The following is a 27169-nucleotide window of genomic DNA, read 5'->3' on the forward strand; positions in this document are numbered from 1 at the left end:
GGCCCCGGGGGACGATGGGCTTCCCATGGAGGTCTATACCCAATATGGTGAAGTAATCTTACCCAAACTGCTAGAAGTACTAAATGCCTCCTTTACGTCGGGAAAGTTGCCCACCACCATGACTAAAGCTAATATCATACTACTGCTAAAAATGGGTAAAGACCCTTTTGACCCCAGCTCTTACAGGCCTATTTCGCTGTTACACAGCGACATCAAATTACTAGCTAAGGTGCTGGCAATGCGGGTTAATAGGATAGTCAGGTCAATCGTCCATTCAGATCAGGCAGGCTTTATGCCCCGAACGTCTACAGCGACCAATCTTAGACGACTATACTTAAATATGCAGACCCCGTCGGAGTCAACCGGTCGCAGAGCCCTGTTGTCTTTCAACACCAACAAGGCGTTTGACAGCGTGTGCTGGAAGTATCTATGGGCGGTCCTGGCCAAGTTTGGGTTTGGGCCCAGGTTCATCCGGTGGGTGAGGATGTTGTATGACACACAGCGGGCAGCCATACGCATGGCAGATAGAATGTCGCACGCCTTTGGACTGGGCAGGGGGACAAGACAGGGGTGCCCTCTGTCCCCCCTGCTCTTTGCACTGGCCATTGAGCCCCTTGCGGCGCAGGTGAGAGAATGCCCACAGATTAGGGGATTTCGGTATGGCGAACTGCATGAAAAAATCATGCTTTACGCCGACGACATGCTTCTATTTTTGGAGGATGCGGAGGGGTCCCTGGATCAGGTAATGTCCCTTATAACGAAGTTTGGCCTCTTTTCAGGCCTCACTATCAACTGGACTAAATCAGCTTTAATGTTTATAGATGGATCACCGGTAACTAATGAGAGACCCCCAAGCCAGATATCTATAGTATCCACCTTCAAATACCTAGGTATATTCATTTCGCCCAAACTTACCGAATTCTGTAGCTTGAACATCTACCCTTTGTTATCGCGGTTCAGAGATAAAATAAATGTATGGAATAAACTTAAAATGTCCCTGGCAGGGAAAGTTAACCTCATAAAGATGATTCTGATGCCACAATTTTTGTACATGCTGCATAATACGCCAGTTGTTATTCCATTGAAGATATTCAGAGTGGTTATTTCCTTATTCAGGCTGTTATTGTGGCACACCAAATCCCCCAGAATTAAATTAGAACAGCTACAATATTCAAAAGAAGGGGGGGTCTCGCCCTCCCCAACCTCTGGGTATATTACCTGGCAGCACAATTACAGCATCTGATAGGTGCCATGGCTCCTTTGCCGATGGGCTCATCGGCTAAGCTTATGCTGGTGGGCACAGGGGCGGAATCAGTTCCCGAGGGATTGGAAGCTCACCTTTTCCAGGCCCAACAAGCAAATGCCCACATATACACTCCTTCAGAAGGTTTGGAATAAGGCTAAACAACTGCAAAATGTGACAGGTTTCACCACATATAACCCGCTATGGGAAAACAAAACATACACAGAACTGGCCAAGATCCAACAGGGACCCAGGTGGCGCTGTAGGGGTATCACTCATTTGAGTCATGTTTTTTGAAATGGGTCATTGCTATCTTTTAAGGATTTACAAGCTAAATATTCTCTGCCTTTCAATATGTTTTATTAATATTTACAACTACAACACGCTGTTAGGGCTCAAGGGGAAGCGACAGACTGGTCCCAGTCCCCCACGCCTGTTTTTCATATGATGCAGGAGGCGTTAGAGACTAAAGGCATAATCTCACAATGTTATAACATGTTATTATCGTCATTCTTGGAAGGGCACCCCACAAGGGCGGCAGCTCAATGGGAGGCGGATTTGGGCCCCATTTCAGGGGAGCTGTGGGAAGAGGCTTTGCAAGCGGTCAACACCTGCTCACTAAATGTGGCTCAGAAGGTCTCCCAACTATATACCCTATTGAGAGTACATTATACCCCTGTAAAGCTATGTAGAATGGGCAGAGCACCAGATTCACTATGTGGCAGATGCAGAGCGGCGGCTGGAGACCTGATTCACCTCCTCTGGCGTTGCCCCAAACTCCATAGGTATTGGACGGAGGTCTTGGCTACACTGAATCAGGTGTTCCAGGCCAATGTTCCTCTAGATCCGTTGTGTTGCTTACTGGGAGTGTTGGAGGGGGTGATAGCGGAGGAGGTGAGGAGAACCGCCGTTGCAAGAGCATTGTTTCAGGCCAGAAAGGTAATACTGTTGGGATGGAAATCTGCTATGCCACCTAGTTACATAACATGGATAAAACACATGGGAAAAACACTTATAATGGAAAAATTTATATACCAGCACAGGGGGAGCCCCGGAAAATTTGATAGACTGTGGGACCCGTGGCTAGAAGTGCCTGGCATAAGCCCCATGGAATTGGTTCAGATGAGACTGTTAAGAGGTGCTTAAATTCAAAGGCGGAATGAGGTATCAATCAGACGGCTGGGAGTTAGGTCACATGACAAATACGCTATGAAGCTGTGGAAAGTGTGTAACAAAGGATGGAGGAGGAAGGTGTGAGGTAGAAGGAGATGATGCCCTTGGTTAAATCAGACAGGACACATAGTCCGAATGTTGAAATTCTTAGGATGTATAATGTATCACTTGTATTTCTGTACTTGGAAGATGTCTACTACGGTTCATGTATAAATGTACTGTTTGTTTTTTGAGTAATAAAACCTTTTTGATTAAAAAAAAATAAAAATTACTCTCCTCCAATTAAAGTGGATGTAAACCCTCACATATACCCAGTGAAGTGAACAGCCTCGGATGATACACAGAGATGAAACAAATCTCCCTACATAAGTTTTACATGTATATCTTCTGTCTTTCCCTTTCTACATTCTTTGGAAAGTGCATGACAAAAGGTACCCCAGATGTATCCTAACCCTTTTGTATAACTAAATGCTGTACCCGCATCCTATCACCCCAAGTAGACTTACCAAAAATACCCTGACACAAAAAGGAGTAAATTGTCCATTTCTGCCCCTTTATTAAACAATAACAAATTATGTACACAAATATTACCAAACAAAAACATAACACTTATTAGGTTGCCGATCCTTGGAGGCACCAAGTGTTTTTTCCCCTTGTATCTGTGTAACTACTTCCACTGTCACTGCTGCACTGCACCGGTTCGGGGACGAACCACATTCTGCAGATACCACAATTGTAATTACCAGTTAATCCACCATAATCGGGACTCCATACCTTAGATGGGTCCCAATAATCTAATCACAGCAGGTTGTTTTAAAGTGCCTCCAAAGACCCAACCATACGTAACCTGTAAAACAAACACAAAAAATAAACAAACAAGCATAGGACGAACTAATCCAATGTAGGGTGGGCGGGCGGGAATGTTTCTCCTCCTCGTGTCCTCCCCCGGATGTCCGGTTCCACTTGCCTCCCCACAATCCTAACTTTGCAGTCCCTCCCCCACGCTGGCTGCCCAATCCCCTGCAGCCCCAAGTTACCTAGAAAAAAACTATTAACCCCGAATTGCCCGGCTTCCCTGTGCTCCTATTCATGCTAGCCCTGCGCTCATTTTTTTTTTGCTTCGGGCTATACTGATCCTGTTATGCCCCGTACACACGAGAGCTTATTGTCGGAAATTCCGACCGTGTGTAGGCTCCATCGGACATTTTCCATCAGAATTTCCGTCACACAAAATTTGAGAGCTGGTTCTCAAATTTTCCGACAACAAAATCCATTGTTGGAAATTCCGATCTTGTGTACACAATTCCGACGCATAAAGTTCCACACATGCTCGGAATCTAGCTGAAAAGCAGCACTGGCTATTGAACTTCATTTTTCTCGGCTTGTCGTAAGTGTTGTACGCCACCGCGTTCTTGACATTTGGAATTTCCGACCAACTTTGTGTGACCGTGTGCATGCAAGACAAGTTTGAGCAAACGTCCTTCGGAAAAAAAACATGGATTTTGTTGTCAGAAAATCCTATTGTGTGTACAGGGCATGAGACATCGTGTTTCCTCTTTCAGCAGTGGGAGGGGAGTCTGGGCTTACACTGTGTGAGAGCTGAATGGAGGATAGGGACACACCCCCACTCAGGGCCAGCCCAAGATATTGTTCTGCCTGGGAGCAAGTATGAAATGCTGCCGCCCCAAAAAAGAATCACGCCAACCAAAAGGCCCCCACATTCATTATTTTATATCATGATAACTAAAGGGGACCGGTCATGGCGGTCTACATGTATAGGAGTATAAAGAGGACCTGTCATGGGACTAAACATGTATGTAGGAGTATATAGAGGACCTGTCATGGCTCTATACATGTATAGGAGTATAAACGTACCTGTCATGGCTCTATACATGTATATAGGAGTATAAAGAGGACCTGTCATGGCTCTATGCATGTATATAGGAGTATATAGGGGACCTGTCATGGCTCTATACATGTATATAGGAGTATAAAAGGACCTGTCATGGTTTATACATGTATATAGGAGTATAAAGAGGACCTGCCATGGCTCTAAAGATGTATAGGAGTATATTGAGGACCTGTCATGGCTCTATACATGTATATAGGAGTATAAAGAGGACATGTCATGGCTCCATACATGTATATAGGAGTATAAAGAGGACATGTCATGGTTCCATACATGTATATAGGAGTATATAGAGGACCTGTCATGGCTCTATACGTGTATAAAGAGGACCTGTCATGGCTCTACACATGTTTATAGGAGTATAAAGAGGACTTGTCATGGCTCGATACATGTATATAGAAGTATAAAAGGACCTGTCAGGGCTCAATACATGTATATAGGAGTATAAAGGGAGCTGTGCGTGGCCGGCGGCCGCGATGTCCGCTGGACACCCTCGATCGCTCCACAGAGAGCCAGAACGGGGATCTATCAATGTAAACAGACAGATCCCCATTCTGACAGAGGAGGAGAGACAGATCTGCTGTTCTTAGTGATTAGGAACAGCGATCTCTCTCCTCCTCCAGTCATTCCCATCCCCCCAAATTTAGAAATCCCTCCCAGGGAACACATTTAAACCCTTGATTGCCCCCTAGTGTTAACCCCTTCCCTGCCAGTGACATTTACACAATAATCAGTGCATTTTTATAGCACAGATTGTTGTATAAATGTCAATTGTCCAAAAAATATGTGAAAAGTGTGCGATCTGTCCACCGCAATGTCGCAGTCCCGCTAAACATTGCAGATCGCCGCCTATACTAGTAAAAAAATAAATAATACCATAAATCTATCCCCTACTTTGTAGACGCTATAACTTTTGCACAAACTAATCAATATACGCTAATTGCATTTTTTTTACCGAAAAATATGTAGAAGAATACATATTGGCCTAAACTGATGAAGAAATTAGTTTTTTTTATTTATATTTTTGGATATTTATTATAGCAAAAAGTAAAAAATATTGTTTTTGTTTCGAAATTGTCGCTCTTTTTTGTTTATAGCGCAAAAAATAAAAAACGCAGAGGTGATCAAATAACACCAAAAGAAAGCTCTATTTGTGGGGAAAAAAAAGACATCAATTTAATTTGTGTACAGCGTCGCACGACCGCGCAATTGTCAGTTAAACCGATGCAGTGCCGTATCACAAAAAATGGCCTGGTCATTAATAGGGCAAATCCTTCTGGTCTGTAAGTGGTTAATCAGGGTTTGGCAAGTCAAGTCCCTCTCAGGCTCTCATGTCTCATACAACTTGTGATGTGTGTTTGTACTTACAGTTTTGATTTGGACTTCACCACCAGATGCGGATTGTCACCTGCCACACGTTGCAGATTGTCACTTGCCACGTCACTTGCAACATGTTGTGGATTGTCACTTGCCACGTCACCTGCCACACGTAGCAGATTGTCACTTGCCACGTCACCTGCAACACGGTGCGGATCGTCACTTGCCACGTCACCTGCCACATGTTGCGGATTGCCACGTCACCTGCCACACCTTTCAGATTGTCACTTGCCACGTCACATGCCACACATTGTGGATTGTCACTTTCCACCCACAGGTTGCAGATTGTCACTTGCCATATTACCTGCCACGTGGTGCGGATTGTCACGTCACCTGCCACACGTTGTGGATTGTCACTTGCCACATCACCTGCCACACATTGCAGATTGTCCCTTGCCACACGTTGCGGATCCTCACTTGCCACGTCACGTGCCACATGTTTCGGATTGTCCCTTGCCACATCACTTGCCATACGTTGCGGATTGTCCCTTGCCACATCACCTGCCACATGTTGTGGATTGTCACTTACCATGTCACCTGCCACACATTGCGGATTGTCACTTGCCACGTCACCTGCCACACGTTGCGGATTGTCACTTGCCACGTCACCTGCCACACGTTGCGGATTGTCACTTGCCATGTCACCTGCCACACGTTGCGGATTATCACTTGCTGTGTCCCAGAGTGAATGCAGGCAGCAGAGAGATGATGTAATCTCTCTGCTGCCCGTGGCTGCACAGTGAGGGAGGAACTGCAGTGATGCAGGGCGGGCGGTGAGAGGTGATGTCACCTCTCTGCTCCCCCGCCCGCTGGCTCGCTGACTGGCCAGCAAGCCCGCTCACCTGCCGTCTGGTCCACCCGCTCACTCACCCGCTGACTGCTCCCCCCCGGGCAGCGAGTGTTCTAGCCGCCCGCTCCTGTCACCACTAACAGCAGTGGTGCCAGGCACCCTCACAGGCATCAGAGCAGGCAGAACGGGCTGGCTGGCAGGTGTCAGTTTCCTGCCCCCCTGAAAGTGCTGCTTGGTACCAATGGTCCCACCAGGTCCCATCATAGGGCCGGCCCTGCCCCCATTCCACATAGGCAGAGGAACGGAGGAACATACAGAGCAGTAATCTGAATAGACAAGCTCTCTGCTTATCTACCTCTAAGCTCCCTCCCCCACACAAATATTCAGCTGTTGTTATCTCATGTCTTGGAGAACTTGTCAGAAGTGACTCTGCTGATAACAGAGGAACGGAGCAGCAGAAACAAATGGCACTTAGATCTTTGGCGAGATATAAGTAAACACTACAGATATATGTGCTTAGATAAAATTTAATGAATGGGGTCTACAACCACTTTAAGTATGTCCCACCAGTGAAAGCCGCTGGATTCTGTAGAAATCTGCACTGCAGGGCTGCCTCGTCTTCTTTATGGTGCTAGCCTCCTGGCACTGTGGAGATTAATAGCTTCAGGTCTGCGGCCTCAGCTGTTGATGATCCAGCGAGGTCACCTTCCCCCCTCCTTCCTCCTCCTCTACTGAGAAAAGTTATTTTACTGGTTTTAGTGCATGTAACAGGATCTGCCTGTAATGGGGGAGAGAGCGAAATCAAAATGTAATTCAAAACCTCGTGTGAATATCCCAACCGTGAACAGGATATGTAACTAAAGTGAGAAGTACCACCACCGAAAAACTGGGAGGCTTACCGGAGTGTTTGAACCCACAAGAGCATATGTTCTGTGAGTCAAACGGGCTTGTGTTGTGTAAACAACCAATGAAAATGGACACTGGAATCCTCAGATGGCTGGAACGGGAACCCCGGCTATCCTCGAGGTGGAAGATAACTATGTAGGTGTATCTCATAAGGGGCGGTGATCAGATGTCTATAGATGCAGTGAATGAACAAAAAGGGCCACATAGCGTAATTCCGTTTGGGTACACAATAAAAATGTAATGAAGTTAGAAAACTTACATTTGGCAGGTTAAAATCAGCGCTTTATAAAAACAAATGGCAGCAGTGGAGTCCTTCCGGACGTGTTTTGTCTCCAATTACATAGTCTGGGGTATCCCTCCACTGCAGCCCTCCAAATATTTATAGAGTATGGCCCCATACATGAGGGCCAAGCCCCCGTTGTGTTTCCAATGTTGCTAATGTTACTTCTGGTTTGGAAAGATGGCCAACTGGCGTGCGTTCCACGCCTCAGTCTGGACTATGAGTGATGTGTTCCAAGCCTGTTACTAATGTTACTTCAGGTTTGGAAAGATGGCCGCCGGCATGCGTTCCACGCCTTGATCTGAGCCATGAGTGGAGTATTCCAAGCCTCGATATGGCAAAAATCAGCCAATAGCAACCATATATATCTCAAGCCTCGATATGAGAGGCTATTGATATAACGTACCTCGTCCAACAACCCCGCCAGAAGGCGCATGATCGCGTGATGACGTCATGCACTTCAATGGTGCAACAAGCTTGCGTTTCATGCGGCAGGGGGACTAACTCCACCTAGCCAGCCGGAGAGTCTCACATACCACACTGGTATCTCACACCCGGAAGAATGTGTAGAGATGCCTATTATAAACAAGGATTGTTGACATTTAGTACAAGTATAAAAAAGGCTTAATGGCATTTGTAAAAAATGACTCCTTGTGATTAAGTAAAGACCACATATGGAACACATAAATTGTGTAAAAACACGATCAATAAAAATGGAATAAAAATTCCCTAAGAAAATAACAAAAGACAAAAAGATAAATGAGCTCACCTCTGAACCCAGCAGAGGGGCTAAGTCTAAATGTAACTAATAACACTGTGAATGGCGAACCATCAAAATGATATAGCTACCAAAGTGAAAATCTGAGAAAAATAATGTATATAATAAGACCATTCATGTAATTCCACTGAGTACAAGTAAATGTATCCAATGGACAATAAATGGATGGCAGTGACAGAGTATGCAACAACGCTAACATGATACGAAAAAGGAAGAATAAATAAAGTCTTCCTAAAGAATGAAAAATGAAAATAAAAATGAAAAATGAAAAATATTTATGTGTACACACATGAAGTGGACTCTCATGTGGGGTCATGTACAAATAACCAAAATACAATAGAATAAATAAGAACAAGGCAAAGAGAGAGAATAACTAGACTAAACAAAAAATAAAAAATAAAAATAAATACAAGTATGAAAAGGCCAAGAACCCAAGTAATGTATGGTTTTTAAGCTTTATTAATGAAAGAGTTGATGTCTAGTTCAACGTTCAGGCTGAACGGAGAATAAGACTGCAACTCCAGTAGATCCAGAAAGTCTCCAATCTGGACACACCCCTGGTCATAGCACCCCCCTCCAGGGGTGGATGTACCTGTCGATCACCACAAATTGTGTTCCCTTGAGGTTACGGTTATGATGTAATTTGTAATGTCTAGGTATGGTGTGTTTGGTGTCACCATTTTTGATCAATGCGATGTGCTCAGCAACCCTGACTGAAAAGGTGCGGATGGTGCGACCTACATATTGTTTCCCACATGGGCAGGTAATCAGGTATACAACGTAATTAGTAGTACACGTACAGAACTGTTTGATGGAATATTTCTTGTTAGTAACAGAAGATGTAAAATCAACAGTCTTGCGTCCCACGCCAGAATTATGCTGACACACAATGCATTTTCTGCACGGGAAAAAGAGGAGAAAAAAGGAGAACTTGAAGGGCCAAGGTATTTTTAATTTGAGTACCAAAGTTTTTACAAATGAAGAACAGTTAGTTTTAGATAAGGGCCTCAAATTCACCCCTCCCCAAAAAAATTGGACAAATTTGGCACGTTTATAGATGTCCATAAATACATCTGTAAACTCAATATACAACGCTACCTCACTTCTAATCCCTATAGAAGTGGTGGTAGTGCAGCTATTTCTGGAACTGTTCATTCAGGATTATCAAACCCGTCATTGTTTAATCCACCTGTTCCAGTGGCACCTGCTATCAATATCTTTAGAGATCTTGTTCTCAAAGATTTGGCCAAATTACCTGAGAAGTGTATATGCCACCAACCCGTGTCCAGTGTCGGCCTCAATTCCTTATGTCAACAAAAGGACTTAGTAATTTGTCTGCCCAACAAGGGTGGAGGCATCGTAATTTTAGACAAGAAAGATTATGAATTAGAGATGTACAAGATTCTAAATAAACCCAATACCTATAAGGAATTACTCAACAGTCAAACCCTTTCGTACAAAAGAAAACTTCAGAACATCATTACGAAAGGCTACGATTGTAACATTTTGAACAAGAAAGAGAGAGATTTTTTAATACCTTTGGCCCCTAGAATTCCCACCATTCATTATTTGCCAAAGATCCATAAAGACCCACTTCATCCCCCTGGGCGGTCCATCATGAGTGGCATCGACTCTGTCACTTCACGCATAGGTCGCTATATAGACTTTTATTTGCAACCTTTCGTTAGACAGACGCCATCTTATCTAAAAGATACGGGAGCCACTATCAGATTATTGGAAAGTTTGGACGTGCGGGGTGATTATATCGTGGCCACCACTGATGTGGCCTCCCTATATACGTGCATACCACACGAAAAGGACATTGAAGCTGTCCAATATTTTCTGGATAAGGAACCATCCCTTGCTCCTTTCCAGTGAGCCTTCATTATTGAGTTGTTGGAGTTTGCAACCAAACATAGTTATTTTTGGTTTAAACAATACTATCTCCAACTATGATGAGTGGCTATGGGGGCTAAATTCGCCCCAAGCCTCGCTAATTTGTTCATGGCCAAATAGGAGGAGGATGTCGTCTATGCCCATGAGACTCCTTCCTTGGTCTTATGGGCATGTTACATTAGTGACATCCTCCTCCTTTGGAATGGCAGTGCGGAATCACTGAAAACATTCTTTGACTATTTGAACAACAAAGATAGATGCATTTCCCTGTCTTACGTTGCAAGTATGGATAAGATCAACTTTTTAGACCTGGAAATTAAAATTAAGAACAGACGGTTTGAATTTCAAACATATTTCAAACCAACAGATCAAAATGACTTCATCCCAACGGATAGTTGCCATCATCGATCGTGGCTCCAGTCTGTTCCATGTAGCCAATTTTTAAGACTACGAAGAAATTGTACCGATAGTGAAATCTTTAAGGTACAGGCTAATGTATTAAAAACAAGGTTCCTTGACAAAGGTTACAATCCCAATGAAGTTGATTGTGAACTTCAACGTACATTGGAAGTGAATGGAGAGTCTTTATTGGAAGTTAAACCTAAACAAGATTCTGATAATAACTTTAAGTGGGCCATGTTGACTTAATTTTCCACCCAAAATCGACAAGTTAAAGCAATTTTTGCTAAACATTGGGGCATTCTTAAAAATGACCACATTCCTAATTCCTCTTTGCCTGATCAAGCTAGGGTTATTTTCAGAGGAGCCCCCACTTTACAAAGCAAAATAGCCCCTAACATCATTAATCCCCCTGTTCGCCTGTCTTTTTTCCACAAATTGAATGTTTTTTTCTCGTGCAGAAAATGCATTGTGTGTCAGCACAATTCTGGCGTGGGACGCAAGACTGTTGATTTTACATCTTCTGTTACTAACAAGAAATATTCCATCAAACAGTTCTGTACATGTACCACTAATTACATTGTATACCTGATTACCTGCCCATGCGGGAAACAATATGTAGGTCGTACCACCCGCACCTTTTCAGTCAGGGTTGCTGAGCACATTGTATTGATCAAAAGTGATGACACCAAACACACCGTACCTAGACATCACAAATTACATCATAATCGTAACCTCAAGGGAACACAATTTGTGGTGATCGACAGGTACATCTCCCCCTGGAGGGGGGGTGCTAGGGTGTGTCCAGATTGGAGACTTTCTGGATCTACGAGTTGCAGTCTTATTCTCTGTTCGGCCTGAACATTGAACTAGACATCAACTCTTTCATTAATAAAGCTTAAAAACCATACATTACTTGGGTTCTTGGCCTTTTCATACTTGTATTTATTTTTATTTTTTGTTTAGTCTAGTTATTCTTTGTCTTTGCCTTGTTCTTATTTATTCTATTGTATTTTGATTATTTGTACAGGACCCCACATGAGAGTCCACTTCATGTATGTACACAAAACATTTTTCATTTTTCATTTTTATTTTCATTTTTCATTCTTTAGGAAGATTTTATTTATTCTTCCTTTTTCGTATCATGTTAACGTCGTTGCTTACTCTATCACTGCCATCCATTTATTGTCCATTGGATACATTTACTTGTACTCAGTGGAATTACATGAATGGTCTAATTATATACGTTATTTTTCTCAGATTTTCACTGTGGTAGATATATCATTTTGATGGTTCGCCATTCACAGTGTTATTAGTTGCATTTAGACTGAGCTCCTCTGCTGGGTTCAGAGGTGAGCTCATTTATCTTTTTGTCTTTTGTTATTTTCTTAGGGAATTTTTATTACATTTTTATTGATCGTGTTTTTACACAATTTATGTGTTCCATATGTGGACTTTACTTAATCACAAGGAGTCATTTTTTACAAATGCCATTAAGCCTTTTTTATACTTGTACTAAATGTCAACAATCCTTGTTTATAATAGGCATCTCTACACATTCTTCTGGGTGTGAGAAACCAGTGTGGTACGTGAGACTCTCCGGCCGGCTAGGCGGAGTTAGTCCCCATCACATGAAACACAAGCTTGTTGCGCCGTTGAGGCACATGAAGTCATCACGTGATCATGCACCTTCTGGCGGGGTCGTTGGACGAGGTACGTTATATCACTAGCCTCTCATATTGAGGCTTGAGATATATATGGTTGCTATCGGCTGATTTTTGCCATATCGAGGCTTGGAATACTCCACTCATGATTCAGACCAAGGCGTGGAATGCACGCCGGTCGACCACCTTTTCAAACCTGACGTAACATTAGTAACAGGCTTGGAACACATCACTCATAGTCCAGACCGAGGCGTGGAACGCACGCCAGTCGGCCATCTTTCCAAACCGGAAGTAACATTAGCAACATTGAAAACACAACGAGGGCTTGGCTCTCATGTATGGGGTCATACTCTATAAATATTTGGAGGGCTGCAGTGGAGGGATACCCCAGATGATGTCCTTGGAGACAAAAAGCGTCAGGAAGGACTCCACTGCCGCTATTTGTTTTTATAAAGCGCTGATTTTAACCTGCCAAATGTAAGTTTTCTAACTTCAATAAATTTTTATTGTGTACCCAAATGGAAATACGCTATGTGGCCCTTTCTGTTCTCCCCCTTTTCATTTTATTCACTGCATCTATGGACATCTGATCACCACCCCTTATGAGATACACCTACATAGTTATCTTCCACCTCGAGGATAGCCGGGGTTCCCATTCCAGCCATCTGAGGATTCCAGTGTCCATTCCCATTGGTTGTTTACACAATACAAGCCCATTTGACTCACAGAACATATGCTCTACCACCCCACAGTCGTGTTTTGTGTACCCCATGATCCTGTATTTTGAATAAAAAGACAGATTTATCCATTCCGGTGTGCGGCTGTCCAGGCTTTCTTGTTCTCTTCCATATGCTCTTGTGGGTTCAAACGCTTCGGTAAGCCTCCCAGTTTTTCGGTGGTGGTACTTCTCACTTTAGTTACATATCCTGTTCACAGTTGGGATAATCACACGAGGTTTTGAATTACATTTTGATTTCGCATGGAACTCTGAACCACATTTTGAACATTTTTCACTTGGACTTTTCCTTGGATATTTATCACTTGTTATAGTGTTCAATATTTGCACATGTCTCCTAAATCTTTAGTGGTGATTATTTGGGTTCAGTACCCTTTGATATACGTGTTAAGTCACGTTTTCTAAAAGCACTACACTATTTGTTTTCCTTTGTATTGCCATTTATCTAATTTGCTGTGTTAGCTGCTACCTTTTTAAGGCAGCGCAAAATTATTTCTTACAGAACTCAAAACATGCAACCTGTAGAATTTTTTAAATGTTGCCTATGGAGATTTTTGAGGGTAAAAGTTTGACGCCATTCCACGAGCGGGCGCAATTTTGAAGTATGACATGTTGGGTATCAATTTACTCAGCGTAACATTATCTTTCACAATATAAAAAATTTGGGCTAACTTTACTGTTGTCTTATTTTTTTATTCAAAAAAGTGAATTTTTTCCAAAAAAAAGTGCGCTTGTAAGACCGCTGCGCAAATACTGTGTGAAAAAAAGTATTGCAATGACCACCATTTTATTCTCTAGGGTGTTAGAAAAAAATATATAATGCTTGGGGGTTCTTAGTAATTTTCTAGCAAAAAAAAATGTTTTAAACATGTAAACACCAAAATCTCAAAACGAGGCTGGTCCTTAAGTGGTTAAAATCTATAAAAGCCTAATTAGACCACAGTGGTTAATAAACCCGCCCGCTTGCCAGCCCGCTCGTCAGCCCCGCACTTACCTCATCCAGGTCGCAGACAGCATCGGTGGCTTCCCCAGCTTCTCCTCCTGGCCAATCTGGTCGCTTCTCCTTACGGCCAATCTGGTGTCAAGACCCGCTTCCTGTCCTGATTGGCCAGGAGGAGAAGCAGGAAGGCAATAGCCAATGTTGATTTGCTAATGTCACAAGTGGGTAGACTCAGGGCGCAGTGCTCTAATCATGTGCTTCACAAAAAAAAACCCCAGTAGAACTCTATGCGTCCGGTGCCCCGTATGGAGATTAGGGGCCAGGGCATAGAGATTAGGGGGGCGGCGCCCCTGCGCCCCTTATGGATGGGCCGCCACTGGTAGCCACTGGTAGCATAGAAAAATATTGTGAGAAGTGGATTAAAAATGTAGCTCTTCCAGCCACACCACATTTCCTTACCACCCATCCATGTGTTCCACATGTCCATACTAATTTAACATACCAGCCTCAATTCTAATCTTCCACAAATACTTCATGGCCTCATCAATTATAAAAAACAAAAGACCTTTTTATATCATAATGGGTTTGTGTACACTGACTCAGTGACACAGTCAGTTTACTGGGTAATTCAAGCAAATTTTAAAATGTCTGTCATGTGTACGATTGATGTATCATCTATGGACTTTTGTTATTTAGACATATATTCATATATAGTCTATGCCCTTACAGATTAGAATCTCAATTGGCAGAGATTACACATAAGAATACATTCATGTTACCATTATTTCCATATTAATCTCTCTTCATTTTAATATTTTCTCTCCATTATGGAGAGCCATACATCTAATATAAAAGAACAAATGGAGTCAAAGATCTTGGATGGTACTTTGTAGGTTATTAATGAAATGGCTCGAGTATGATTTATGCTGTGGTTTTCTTGGTATTCCTGCAGGGCTCACTCAATCTGTGAGGACACATCGTCTGAACTACAGCGTGTTATTGCATTGGATCCAAGAGGCCTTACGGAATCCCGCAGGAGTTCATTCACAGGTAGAGGAGGAATGGCCAGGTAAACAAACAATAAAGAGTAGGGAGGTTGAATCATGCAGATACATTTAACACAGATATGCATAAAAAGTGGTTTCATCTGAAAGCAACAAGTTATCAGTGGTGAAGATTAATTGGGGAAATTCAATAAAGTTGCTGCCCCACTTTTCTGGCAATCCCTCCTGCTAATATACTGAGCTGAATTCATGAAGCATCAAGACACTTTGGGGTTGATTTACTAAAGGCAATTAGCCTGTGCACTTTGCAAAGTGCAGTTGCTCCAGAGCTTAGTAAATGAGCAGAAGCTCTGTTGAATTCCATCATCCAATCATGTGCAAGCAAAAATGCTGTTTTTTTTTTCCTTGCATGTGATTGGGTATTCTTTGCAAAGTGGAGCTTTACCTCATTTACTAAGCTTTGGAGCAACTGCACCTGCACAGGGCATCTGCACTTTCCAAAGAGCACAGCCTATTTGCCTTTAGTAAATCAACTCCTTTTGGTTCTGTCAGCAAGTCGTGCACCATATTCAGGTAGTTCTAAAATGTGCCACTTTTACATTGTGGCACATTGAATGCGCCAAATTCAAAATAAAATACAGACAGTTCATATCTTACAAAAGTGAAGCTAAATAAGATCAACGTTCTTTAACGTACCGACAGAAACTGGTGCAGACAGATTTTGCAAAAGTGTCTTGTGTTAAATCCAAAAGTGATGTAGCATGCGCCAAATTAGAGTACAAGTTCTAGACAGATACATGAATTTTGCCCACGCTGCACCACTTTTAGAACACTTTAGAGACACTTTCACAAAATCTGTCTGCGCCAGTCTTTAAGAACAGTGGGAAAAATTATTATTTGATCCCCTGCAGATTTTGTAAGTTTGCCCACTTACAAGGAAATTAAGGTTCTAAAATTGTTATCATAGGTGTATTTGAAATGATAGAGACAGAATATCAACTAAAAAGTTGAGTTGCAGTTCAGTGAGTAAAATTAGTATTTGATCCCCTACCAACCAACAATAATTCTGTCTCCCACAGACTGGCTACAGTATGTGCTCATGTGGTACACAGATTAGTCCTGTCAATTTAAGAAGTTGCTCCTAACGACAAACCATTAGTGTATAAAAAGACACCTGTCCACAGAATCTCTTTCTTCCATTCAAACCTCACCATCATGGGCAAGATCAAAGAACTGTCAAATTATGTCTGGGACAAGATTGTAGACCTGCACAAGGCTGGAATGGGCTACAAGACCATCAGCAAGAAGCTTGGTGAGAAGGAGACAACTGTTGGAGCATTTATTTGCAAATGGAAGAAATACAAAATAACCATCAATCGCCCTCGGTCTGGAGCTCCATGCAAGATTTTCCTTGCCTCATGGGGTAAGGATGATCATGAGAAAAGTGAGGGATCAACCCAGAACTACACAGAAGAAGCTTGTGAATGATCTCAAAGCAGTTGGGACCACAGTCACCAAACAAACCACTGGTAATACAATACGCCGCCATGGATTGAAATCCAGCAGCACCCACAAGGTCCCCCTCTTCAAGAAAGCACATGCACAGGCCCATCTGAAGTTGGCCAATGAACAGCTAAATCAGGGATATGCAATTAGCTGACCTCTAGCTGTTGCATAACTACAAGTCCCATGAGGCATAGCAAGACTCTGACAGCCACAAGCATGACACCCAGAGGCAGAGGCATGATGGGATTTGTAGTTTTGCAACAGCTGGAGGTCCGCTAATTGCATATCCCTGATCTAAATGATTCAGAGAAGGACTGGGAGAAAGTGCTGTGGCCAGATGAGACCAAAATTGAGCTCTCTGGCATTAACTCGACTTGCCGTGTTTGGAGGAAGAAAAATGCTGACTATGACCCTAAGAACATATATGTTTAAAGTTGTTAGACCAGTTCTAGGGATAGACTGTCATATCCACATCCATAAGAAATAGGTTAGAAAAAGATTTAAGAGAACACCACTCTCCCATAAGGTGATGGGACTTTCACGGATATGTCACTATCTCTGAGGTAATCACGTAGAAAGTGAATAATAATAAAATATACATTTTTCTACAAAATATACAAAGCATAAAATTTGACAGTAGAACATTGACCAAAAATGATACTTAGTCCATATAAAAGCTTGAAAGATCCTTATCTGCTTCTTATGGGCAGCTCAACATGCATCTAAATCAGCAGTCAAGTTATAGGACATTGATTCAATGCAACCTGCAGCATCACAAAGAAAGGACGGACCCTCATCCGGTAAATTGATCAATAATGTCAGAGTCACCGATCTGGTCTGGTGGGCATTGATTCATATCTAGGGCAATATAGTCATCAACCAATAATTATCTGGATATAGCAGAGACAGCCTGCCTGGTTGTCCATAGATCGAATATACAGGTACCCCTCAGTGCGTCCCTATTACCCTAAGAACATCATCCCTACAGTCAAGCACAGAGGTGGAAACATTATGCTTTGGGACTGTTTCTCTGCTAAAGGTATAGGCTGACTTTGCTGCATTGAGGAGCAAATGAACAGGGTCATGTATTGTAAAATCTTGGATGTGAACCTTCTTCCCTGAGACAAAACATTGAAGATGGGTCGTGGATGGGTCTTCCAGAATGACAATGACCCAAAACATTTCACCAGGGCAACAAAGGAGTGACTCAAGAAGAAGCACATTAAGGTCAAGGAGTGTCTCCAGACCTTAATCCTATAGAAAATGTATGGAAGGAGCTGAAACTTTAAGTTGCCAAGCGACAGCCAAGTAACCTTAGGGATTTAGAGAAGATCTGTTATAAAGAGTGGACCAAAATCCCTCCTCAGATGTGTGCAAACCTGGTAAACAACTACAAGAAATGTCTTACCTCGGTGCCTGCCAGTAAGGGTTGCTCTACCAAGTACTAAGTCATGTTTTGCTTGGGGATCAAATACTCATTTTACTCACTGAACTTCAACTCAATTTATAACCTTTGTATCATGTTTTTTCTGTATTTTTGGTTGATATTCTGGCTCTATCATTTAAAATACACCTATGATAAAAAATATAGACCCTTAATTTCTTTGTAGCTGGGTAAACTTACAAAATCTGGAGGGGAGCAAATATTTTTTCCCCACTGTATTCCAGGGTTTGTAGCTTAATTTGCACTGTAGAGTTAGCATTAGCATAAGCATAAGCGTAAACTCAACAATTAAGAATGGATACCAGAGATACATTCTTGCCAAATAGAAGATAAGACATGGTCTTCGCTGAAGACATTACAAAATTTTGGGCTCCTGACATTTGCCAAAATATATTATAATTTATATTTACAAAAATGTTAACATATTATAAAAATATATTATTACCATATTATTACCATGATCTTGATGTTATTAAAACAAAATGTCTGGATTCAGAAGTGTTTGGAGGCACAAACTGGACAATTGCACATGCCCATCCTAATGCCTAAGGTGCCCCTATTAGACAGGCCTGGGTGCTCAGAAACAAATTGTATGGAACAAATCCTATTTACAACAAGGTCCCAGACCAGTCAATATATAGTGCAAGAGGCAGAATTTGACTTCATGTCAGAGCCTCCAGCAAGGACAACAGTGAGCAGAACAGTAGTAATATCACCAAATTTCACTCAAAATATCTTAAGACTGGCAGTCAAGGCAACAGGATCTTAGATCTTACCCTACAGATATATAGTTATTATGCTATATGTGCAGAAGTGCCTAGGCACACTTACATACCAGAAAGTACACTATTTTTCATAAGGAATTCTAGATGTGTGATAATTCTTTCAGGGCACTGCTTAGGAAAATGTATGCTCTAGATGTCCCTTATAACATAGCAAATCTTCACTTTTTGGGTTCAGTGCTGCTTTAAATGCAAATTTGGTATTTCATTATTGATAATTTAAAGCGATTGTTAAGTCTAATTTATTTTTTTTAAATAACAAACATGTTATACTTACCTTACCTTATACTTGTTGCAGTGGTTTTGTACAGTGGTTTTGTACAGAGCAGCCTGGATCCTCCTCTTCTCGGGTCCCTCTTTGCTACTCCTGCCCCCCCCTCCTGTCGAGTGCCCCCAGATTGCTGAACAGAGATGGGGCTCAGGTAAGTATTAGGGGTCTGAAGATGGGGGTGGGGCTGCTGAACACAGAAGGCTTTTTATTTTTTGCATTAAGATAAAAAAACTTTCTGCCTTTACAACTCCTTTAACCTCCCTGGCTCGGGGTTAAATTTCAGTACCAATAGCGGTAACCCCGAGCCACACTCGGGATTGCATTGCAGGATCCTGGTGCAGGTTACTTACCTTGTCCCCAGGATCCTACAATGTCCCCCTGCTGTGTCCTCCGCCCGATGCTCTGTGTGCCAGACTCTGTTCCCTGCGAGCGCCACGACGCACGTGGGCAGAGCCCGGTGGCAAATTCAAAAAGTACAGAAAATGTAACACATACAGTACACTGTAATCTTACAGATTACATTAATGTATGAAATCATTTCACATCCCTTTCGTCCCTAATGATTTGTCCAGCGCCCTGCATGCAGTTTTATATTATATATACTGTTCTTTGTTCTGCCTGGAAACTTGAGATTGTCCATGGCAATCAAAAAGTGTCCCTTTACGTCAAAAGTGATTTTAGACCAGCTAGAAAACAGTGATAGTAAATTAGAACACTTGCAGAATTGAGCGATAGTGAATCGTGGGGAAATTAATTTTATTATTATTATTTTTTATAATTATTTATAATTATTTATTATATTATAATTTATGATTTTGTGTTTCAAACTTTATCATACCCGGGATGTATACTAGACTCTTGTTTGGACAGATTTAAGTGCATTATTACTAAGAATTGCAGGCCTGCAATATAAAACGCTAAATTTCTGTGCAAAACAATGTACCGCTTTGAGACGCAAAAATGTGATATAATCATACCGCCAGGGTGGCTACAGGGGTTGTAAAGGCAGAAGGTTTTTTGTCTTAATACATTCTATGCATTAAGATAAAAAAACCTTCTGTGTGTAGCAGCCTCCTCAGCACCCCCTAATTATTTACCTGAGCCCCAACTCTCTCCAGCGATGTCCACGAGTGTCTAATCCGTCCGGGACACTCCTCCTGATTGGCTGAGACACAGCAGCGGCGCCATTGGCTCCTGCGGCTGTCAATCAAAGTCAGTCAGCCAATCAGGGGAGAGAGGGGACGGGGCCAGGTCGGGGCTCTGTGTCTGAATGGATACACGGAGCTCTGACTCGGCTTGGGTGCCCCCATAGAAAGCTGCTGGCTGAGGGGGGCACTCTATAGGAGGGAGGGGCCAGGAGCAGCAAAGAGGGACCCGAGAAGAGGAGGATCCAGGCTGCTCTGTGCAAAACCAACTGCAACAGAGGAGGTAAGTATAACATGTTTGTTATTTAAAAAAAAAAAAAAAAAAAAACAAGCCTTTACAATCACTTTAATAATTGGTCTTATCCTTGAACTCTTTTAAGAGCCCCACAACAGCCCTTGTCATTACATATGTTATTCATATAAAATGTTTGGTTATCTTTTATTTCCTCTGTTTTTCTCAAAAAATGTAAATTTGTACTATGAACATATCATAAACATATCATCCCAATAAGTAATTCAAAACAGTTATCTCCTCTAACTGTTATTTATATGTCATATGTTTACTCTACTTAATAATTTACGTAATTAATAAACTACCTTTTAAAACAAAATGTCATTATTAATTATGTAATTAATAAATTACCTTTTAAAACAAAATATATAAAATAAATCATTTATACAGAACAATGAAATGTTTCAAAATAATGATCAGAGCATTTTTCCATAGGTTGTCCAGATTTCTGCTCACAGTACAGAACTGGGCAACGAGACACCTTGTCCCAGAAGATCAGCGCCCAGACTCTTTCTTGGAACGGTTTAGAGGTCCTGAGCTTAAAGAAGTGTCAAGCAGGAACAGTAACACCCATTCTTTTGTAGGAAATCAAGAACGAATAGAAAGAGCAACCAGGTATATATAATACATACTGTTATGTGTTTTCACCAAAATTAAATAAAAAAATAAGTTGCCTGGAAAAAAGGCTTTCAATACTTACCTATCCCGAGGACAGTGCTTCATATCTTCACAGGTGGTATTCTCTTTAAGAAGTGAAGATCAGTGGTGCTGGGTGTGGGGTAGGCAAATCTTCCTTTTCCAGGGGCATTTATTTATTTATTTTTTGGATTTTGGTGACAAACTTACAGAAATCTCTTTTTCTGCTTGTGTGATTAGCTCACTGCACTGAGCTGCAAGTAAAATTACAGGCATCCCCTGCAATAAGACTTTCACTTTTGGTGACACTGGGGTTGGTTTACTAAAGGCAAATATATTTTTCACTTTGCAGCGTAAGTTGTACTTTTCAAGTAATTCTTCCCTAGAGCGTAGTGAATGTGGTGAAACTCTGTTGATTTGTATCATCCAATCATCCAATCATGTACAATAATAAATGCTGTTTTTTTCCAGTTTCTTTGCACGTGATTTGGTATTCTTTGCAAAGTAAAAAGAACTAAGCTCTTGGGAACCCTCTCTTGCAAAGTGTAACTGCCCTTGAAGAGTATAAAAACCAGACATAAAAATTAAAATTCAGGTTGAACTGGATAGACTGGTGTCTTTATTCAACCTAACTATGCAACTATGTATGTAAAAGTGAACAGCCTTTAGTAAATCAACCCCCCGTTTTCTCACCTAAAGCAATGTTGAAACTGCAATTACAACACAGGGAAAGGTCAGTGTGTGGTAATGAGGGCTGACATTTTCATTCTGAGTATAAATTTCTTCAGAATGAAGAACATTCTTTTTAATAGTGTTTTGATTAAAAACAAGTGTAAACCATAAAATAGAATCTGCAGAATATCTGTGTGAGATTCCTCAGATGGAGGCTTTCACTTTCTGATCCCTCGTATGACCTCTTAGTTAATGAAAAGTGAAATGTAAGTCTTCATTCACTTGAAATGTTGTCAAAAATTTTGATACTTTGGTTAAATGCATTGACATCAGTGAGGAAAGCAAAATAAAGTTGGATTTCAATGATTTTTCAAGGGTGCAATGGGGCTTGGTTATGGAAGTTCCTTTCAAATTTCCTGCACAGAAAAAGCCCTTCATTAGCCCTAATTTATAACAGTTTATCATAAATAAAAATAAAAAGATGGCGAAGAAACAGTGACATAAAAAAATAAGCAAAATAAGAGCAACAATACACAAATAATGATCACAAAAAAACACACATACAATTATATATAATCTAAATAAATTATATATAAGCTAAATAAAATAAGTTAAACTATCCCAAACAACACACTCTCTAAATAAACTTAGAGAAGGAAGATCATTTGTTTCCAAGAAAACTGTGCTCAAGCAGCTGAGTGAGTGAAACTTAAAATGTATGTATAGCCACATTTTTTTTGGGGGGGGGGGGGGGGGGGGGTGGAAGGCATAAACTCCCTGCCAGCTTGTTTTTGCTGTTTATATACCATTGTGGAAATGTTGCTTCCTTCCTGACATTAGACCGACGTCTGTTAAACGGACTGTGGTACACACATAACAAATGTCAGGGGGTTCCGGCTGAACCGGCAGAATTTCGGTACATGTATACCCAGCCTAAAACTGCTTCATTGTCAAGTACAGAAGGCTCCTATGAGTTCTTTTTGTCATCCTGTAAGCTGGAACTATGTTGGTTGGATGGGCCAGTCAATGTACAGACAAGTCTTACACATTCCTCCAAATTGATTATGTTTTCTATCAGCAGAAAGGACACAGTAGAAAGCAGGAAGGTTTTTTATGCCATTTTAGGCACTCTCTCCTACCCCAGCCACTAAGCCCATTGCAGGTGGATGGCTACTTTGATGATACCTATGCTTTTGGTGTGTTAAATGCTTCATGGCTAAATTGTAGGATCATTCTTACAGTAAGACTGTATATACCATAGGTGAGTCAAGAGACAATTACATATGATTTATAAATATTCTTAACAGAGTGATAATTGCACATTCATGTAAAAAAAGGCATTTTATCTGCTGGCTAGCATCAGACAACGGATCAAAGAGTCTGTGGAGTTCAGCGCTGTAGAGAAGGTGAGTATTGTGGCAAGAGCTGCATTTATTACTTTAAATGCTGTAGGGCAATGTATTTTAGGTGTAAAAAAACAGGAGCTCTGCACTGACAAACAGATAAGTTATAAAAGTCAGACCCCAGTGAATATTGTTTATAGTTTGTGATAATGTGGGGGAAATTTAAATTTTTATGTCTGGTTTTTATTGGTGACCCTCGTTGGGAGATCTTCCCTCACATCCTGTGTCTGTGATTTCTGTACAGGACATGAAGGGAGTGGTTTGTACAAGGTCACCAAGGTAGAAAGGTACTAACAGCAATAATAATATTGTAAAAGTTCTAGGTCACTCTCACTCACTTTGTTTGCCCTGCTCCCCCAATAAATTAAGAAGGATGTTATTTCTTATTATATGTATTCATTTCATGAATGGATATGTTATTGCAGCCATTGGACTCTTGCCAGTTTCAATGTCAACAACAGCAACAACACAGAAGAGTAAGTTAATGTCTGAAAAACCCTAGAAAAAAAAATTGAAGAAATTGTGTTTGCTTTTTGTTTATATTGATCTTTAGAGATAGATTTCCAGTTGTAATCCTTGTACAGTGAAAGTAGTACCTCGCCTTCCTAATTTCCTGCCCTCTTTTTCTAAATAACTGTTAATGGGACAAGTTTCAGCTATGTCAGAACTTTTTATACAATTAAATTAATGTAACTTTTCATTGTCCTTCAGTTGCCCAAAAATTGCATTCCATTTGCTTAAAATGGATATATAATAGCAGCTAATTTAAATTAAATTATATTTGATTATAGCAGTTTCATAACTTATTCTTCATTTATTTATGATGGTCAGGACTAAGAAATATATTTAAAATAGTTTATTTTTCTTTTTTTTGTGTATTTACATATCCAGCCAGCATGGTTAAGTTTTAGTTTTTTTTTTTTTTTTTACAATAAATGTTTATAACTATTATTGCGAAGAATTTGAATTATACAGAAACTGAAACAGTGCCAAATGTTATATAACAAGACAAGGCAGGTATCAATATTCCGCATATTGAGGAAGTAGAAATGGGGTAGTACTAAGTAATACCAAAAAGCCGGACTTTTTAGGCTAAGAAACAATGGAGAAGAGACATAGTATAAACAATCAAATTTATTGAGATTAACAAAACATAGAATAATCAAAAATAGATAAAATATAGCATATATGCATCTAAGCTTTAGTGCAGTGAGCCCATTGTGCATCTACGCGTTTCGCCGTTAGGCTTCTTCAGGACACGGCCAAGGTTCAAAGACGAAAACAGATAAGAGAATGTATTTCTCTATCTTGATTTGGGATATAGTATCATATATACCCACGGTGGGATGAGCGATGCATATGAAGATTATGAATAGATCATATAGAGCTGAATATTTAAACAGGGGCAGGAGGAATTTTGATATTCCTAGTCTGAAGGAGGCAAGAAAGGGGGGCCCATGAGGCGTCCAATATATAAATCCTTACTTGGGTTTCAGTAGTAATGGTGGCTATGTAAAGCCTAGCAGAATAGTGTTGTATATTAAGAATTTGCGTAAAGGAACATGCCCCTGGGAGACAGCGATCCACTGCACACGCTGTCTCCCAGGGGCATGTTCCTTTACTCAAATTCTTAATGATCTAGCTAGATCTAGACCTACATGGTCTAGATCTAGCCACCCTTGTCAGTGTGTTTGTGCAGTGAAATAAAACAGTGTCCAATTATTAAAAGTAATCAGCTACAGTATTTGTAGCTGCTGATTATTATTTTTTTCTTTTCAGGGAAAAGCACCATGTTAAGGGGCATGCATGCGCATTGTTGAAGTAAATCATGGAAAATGTAGTCTAAGGAGAGCAGTGCACTGCTCAAGTCTTTAACCAGTTTTAGACTGGCGCTTCTAAAATTGGTGGGGCAGATTAAATAATCAGCAAATGAAAAAAAAAAAACTCTAGCAAGCTTTTTCAAGAAAATAAATAAAACAATGGGCATTTATATATTGTAGCTTGTACTTTTAGTGGAAGATTTACCAAAATCGGTACACTTAGATTTTGGTGCAGCTGTGCATAGTAACCAGTCAGCTTTTAAAGTGGTTCTAAAGGCTGAAGATTTTTTACCTTCATGCATTCTATGCATGAAGATAAAAAACCTTCAGTGTGTAGCTTCCCCCACAGCCCCCCTAATACTTGCCTAAGCTTGATCTTGATCCAGTGATGCGCTCGAGTGCCAAGGCTCTCCTAGGTCTCTCTTGCTCCTCATTGGCTGAGATGCAGCAGCAGGAGACATTGGCTCCCACTGCTGTCAATCACAGTCAGTGAGGAGGGAGCAGAGGGGTGGGGCTGAGCCACACACTCTGCATCTTAAGGACACAAGGAGCGGGGCTCAGGAGTGAGCAAGCACGAGGCACTTAGTGGGGTGATGGGACCAGAACGCCGGCAGGGGACCCGAGAAGAGGAGCATTTGGGCTGCTCTGTGCAAACCCATTGTACAGAGCAGTTAAGTATAACATGTTTGTTATTTAAATAAAATGTGTTTGCCTTTACAAACAATTTAACTTTAGCTTGTTCAGTTAAGCTTTGATAATAAAACCTAGAAATTGAATGGTTACTATGCACAGCTGCACCTGATTCTGTGTGCACCCGTTTTAGAAAACTTCCCCCTTAGTTACTTAAGGGTTTAGTAACATTTTAACAAATAACAGTGTAGTTAACAGGCACTAATAGGGGGGCTTTAACTTCTTTAGCAGCTTTCATAAAAAGCCTGTTGTTGCAGAGCACAGTACCTCAAGCTGAAATGTATACACACAAGACAAAAGATTTGCTTTACTAAAGAAGTAAATAATGTTAACGTTACAAAGTGAATGTTTAGCTTAATAAACAATGTAAGGCTATGTTCACTTTGGGTATCCAATAATGTACAAGGGAAATGGACAAACAATGCTTACAAATAATTGGATAATTGTGAAAATTAAGTTTTACTTTAAATACTATGCTAAGTGAACATTCACCTTCTAGTTCTCCTGTTTTAATCAACCCCATAGTGCTAGCTACGTATATGTGAAAGAGATTTGCTAGATGTCAATAATCAAATAATCCGTAATTGTGTATTTAGAATTTTTAAATATATATACAGTGGGGACGAAAAGTATTCAGACCCCCTTAAATTTTTCACTCTTTGTTATATTGCAGCCATTTGCTAAAATCATTTAAGTTCATTCATTTTCCTCATTAATGTAGACACAGCATGACATTTTTGCAGATTTATTAAAAAAGAAAAACTGATATATCACATATCATATATCATATATCACATAAGTATTCAGACCCTTTGCTGTGACACTCATATATTTAACTCAGGTGTTGTCCATTTCTTCTGATCATCCTTGAGATGGTTCTACACCTTCATTTGAGTCCAGCTATTTTTGATTATACTGATTGGACTTGATTAGGAAAGCCACACACCTGTCTATATAAGACCTTACAGCTCACAGTGCATGTCAGAGCAAATGAGAATCATGAGGTCAAAGGAACTGCCTGAAGAGCTCAGAGACAGAACTGTGGCAAGGCACAGATCTGGCCAAGGATTTCAAAAAATTTCTGCTGCACTTAAGGTTCCTAAGAGCACAGTGGCCTCCATAATCCTTAAATGGAAGACGTTTGGGACGACCAGAACCCTTCCTAGAGCTGGCCGTCCGGCCAAACTGAGTTATCGGGGGAGAAGAGCCTTGGTGAGAGAGGTAAAGAAGAACCCAAAGATCACTGTAGCTGAGCTCCAGAGATGCAGTCGGGAGATGGGAGAAAGTTGTAAAAAGTCAACCATCACTGCAGCCCTCCACCAGTCGGGGCTTTATGGCAGAGTGGCCGACGGAAGCCTCTCCTCAGTGCAAGACACATGAAAGCCTGCATGGAGTTTGCTAAAAAACACCCAA

The 27169-nt window shown here is 41.0% G+C and overlaps 1 protein-coding gene across 4 annotated transcripts in view; it reads left to right on the top strand.

Moving 5' to 3' along the window:
• CNGA3 (cyclic nucleotide gated channel subunit alpha 3) overlaps positions 1-27169 on the top strand; it is a 107987-nt gene that overhangs the window by 52583 nt on the left and 28235 nt on the right. For 3 of the 4 annotated variants that reach the window (XM_073614650.1, XM_073614651.1, XM_073614652.1), the window contains exons 3-4: positions 15044-15160; positions 20971-21150. In XM_073614650.1, coding sequence (XP_073470751.1) covers positions 15044-15160; positions 20971-21150 — 297 coding nt within the window. Of the gene's footprint in view, positions 1-15043; positions 15161-20970; positions 21151-23671; positions 23723-27169 lie in introns of all 4 variants that reach the window. The other variant, XM_073614649.1, reaches the window with a different exon arrangement.

This window comes from Aquarana catesbeiana, linkage group LG02, assembly GCF_042186555.1.
Source record: "Aquarana catesbeiana isolate 2022-GZ linkage group LG02, ASM4218655v1, whole genome shotgun sequence".
NCBI lineage: Eukaryota > Metazoa > Chordata > Amphibia > Anura > Ranidae > Aquarana > Aquarana catesbeiana.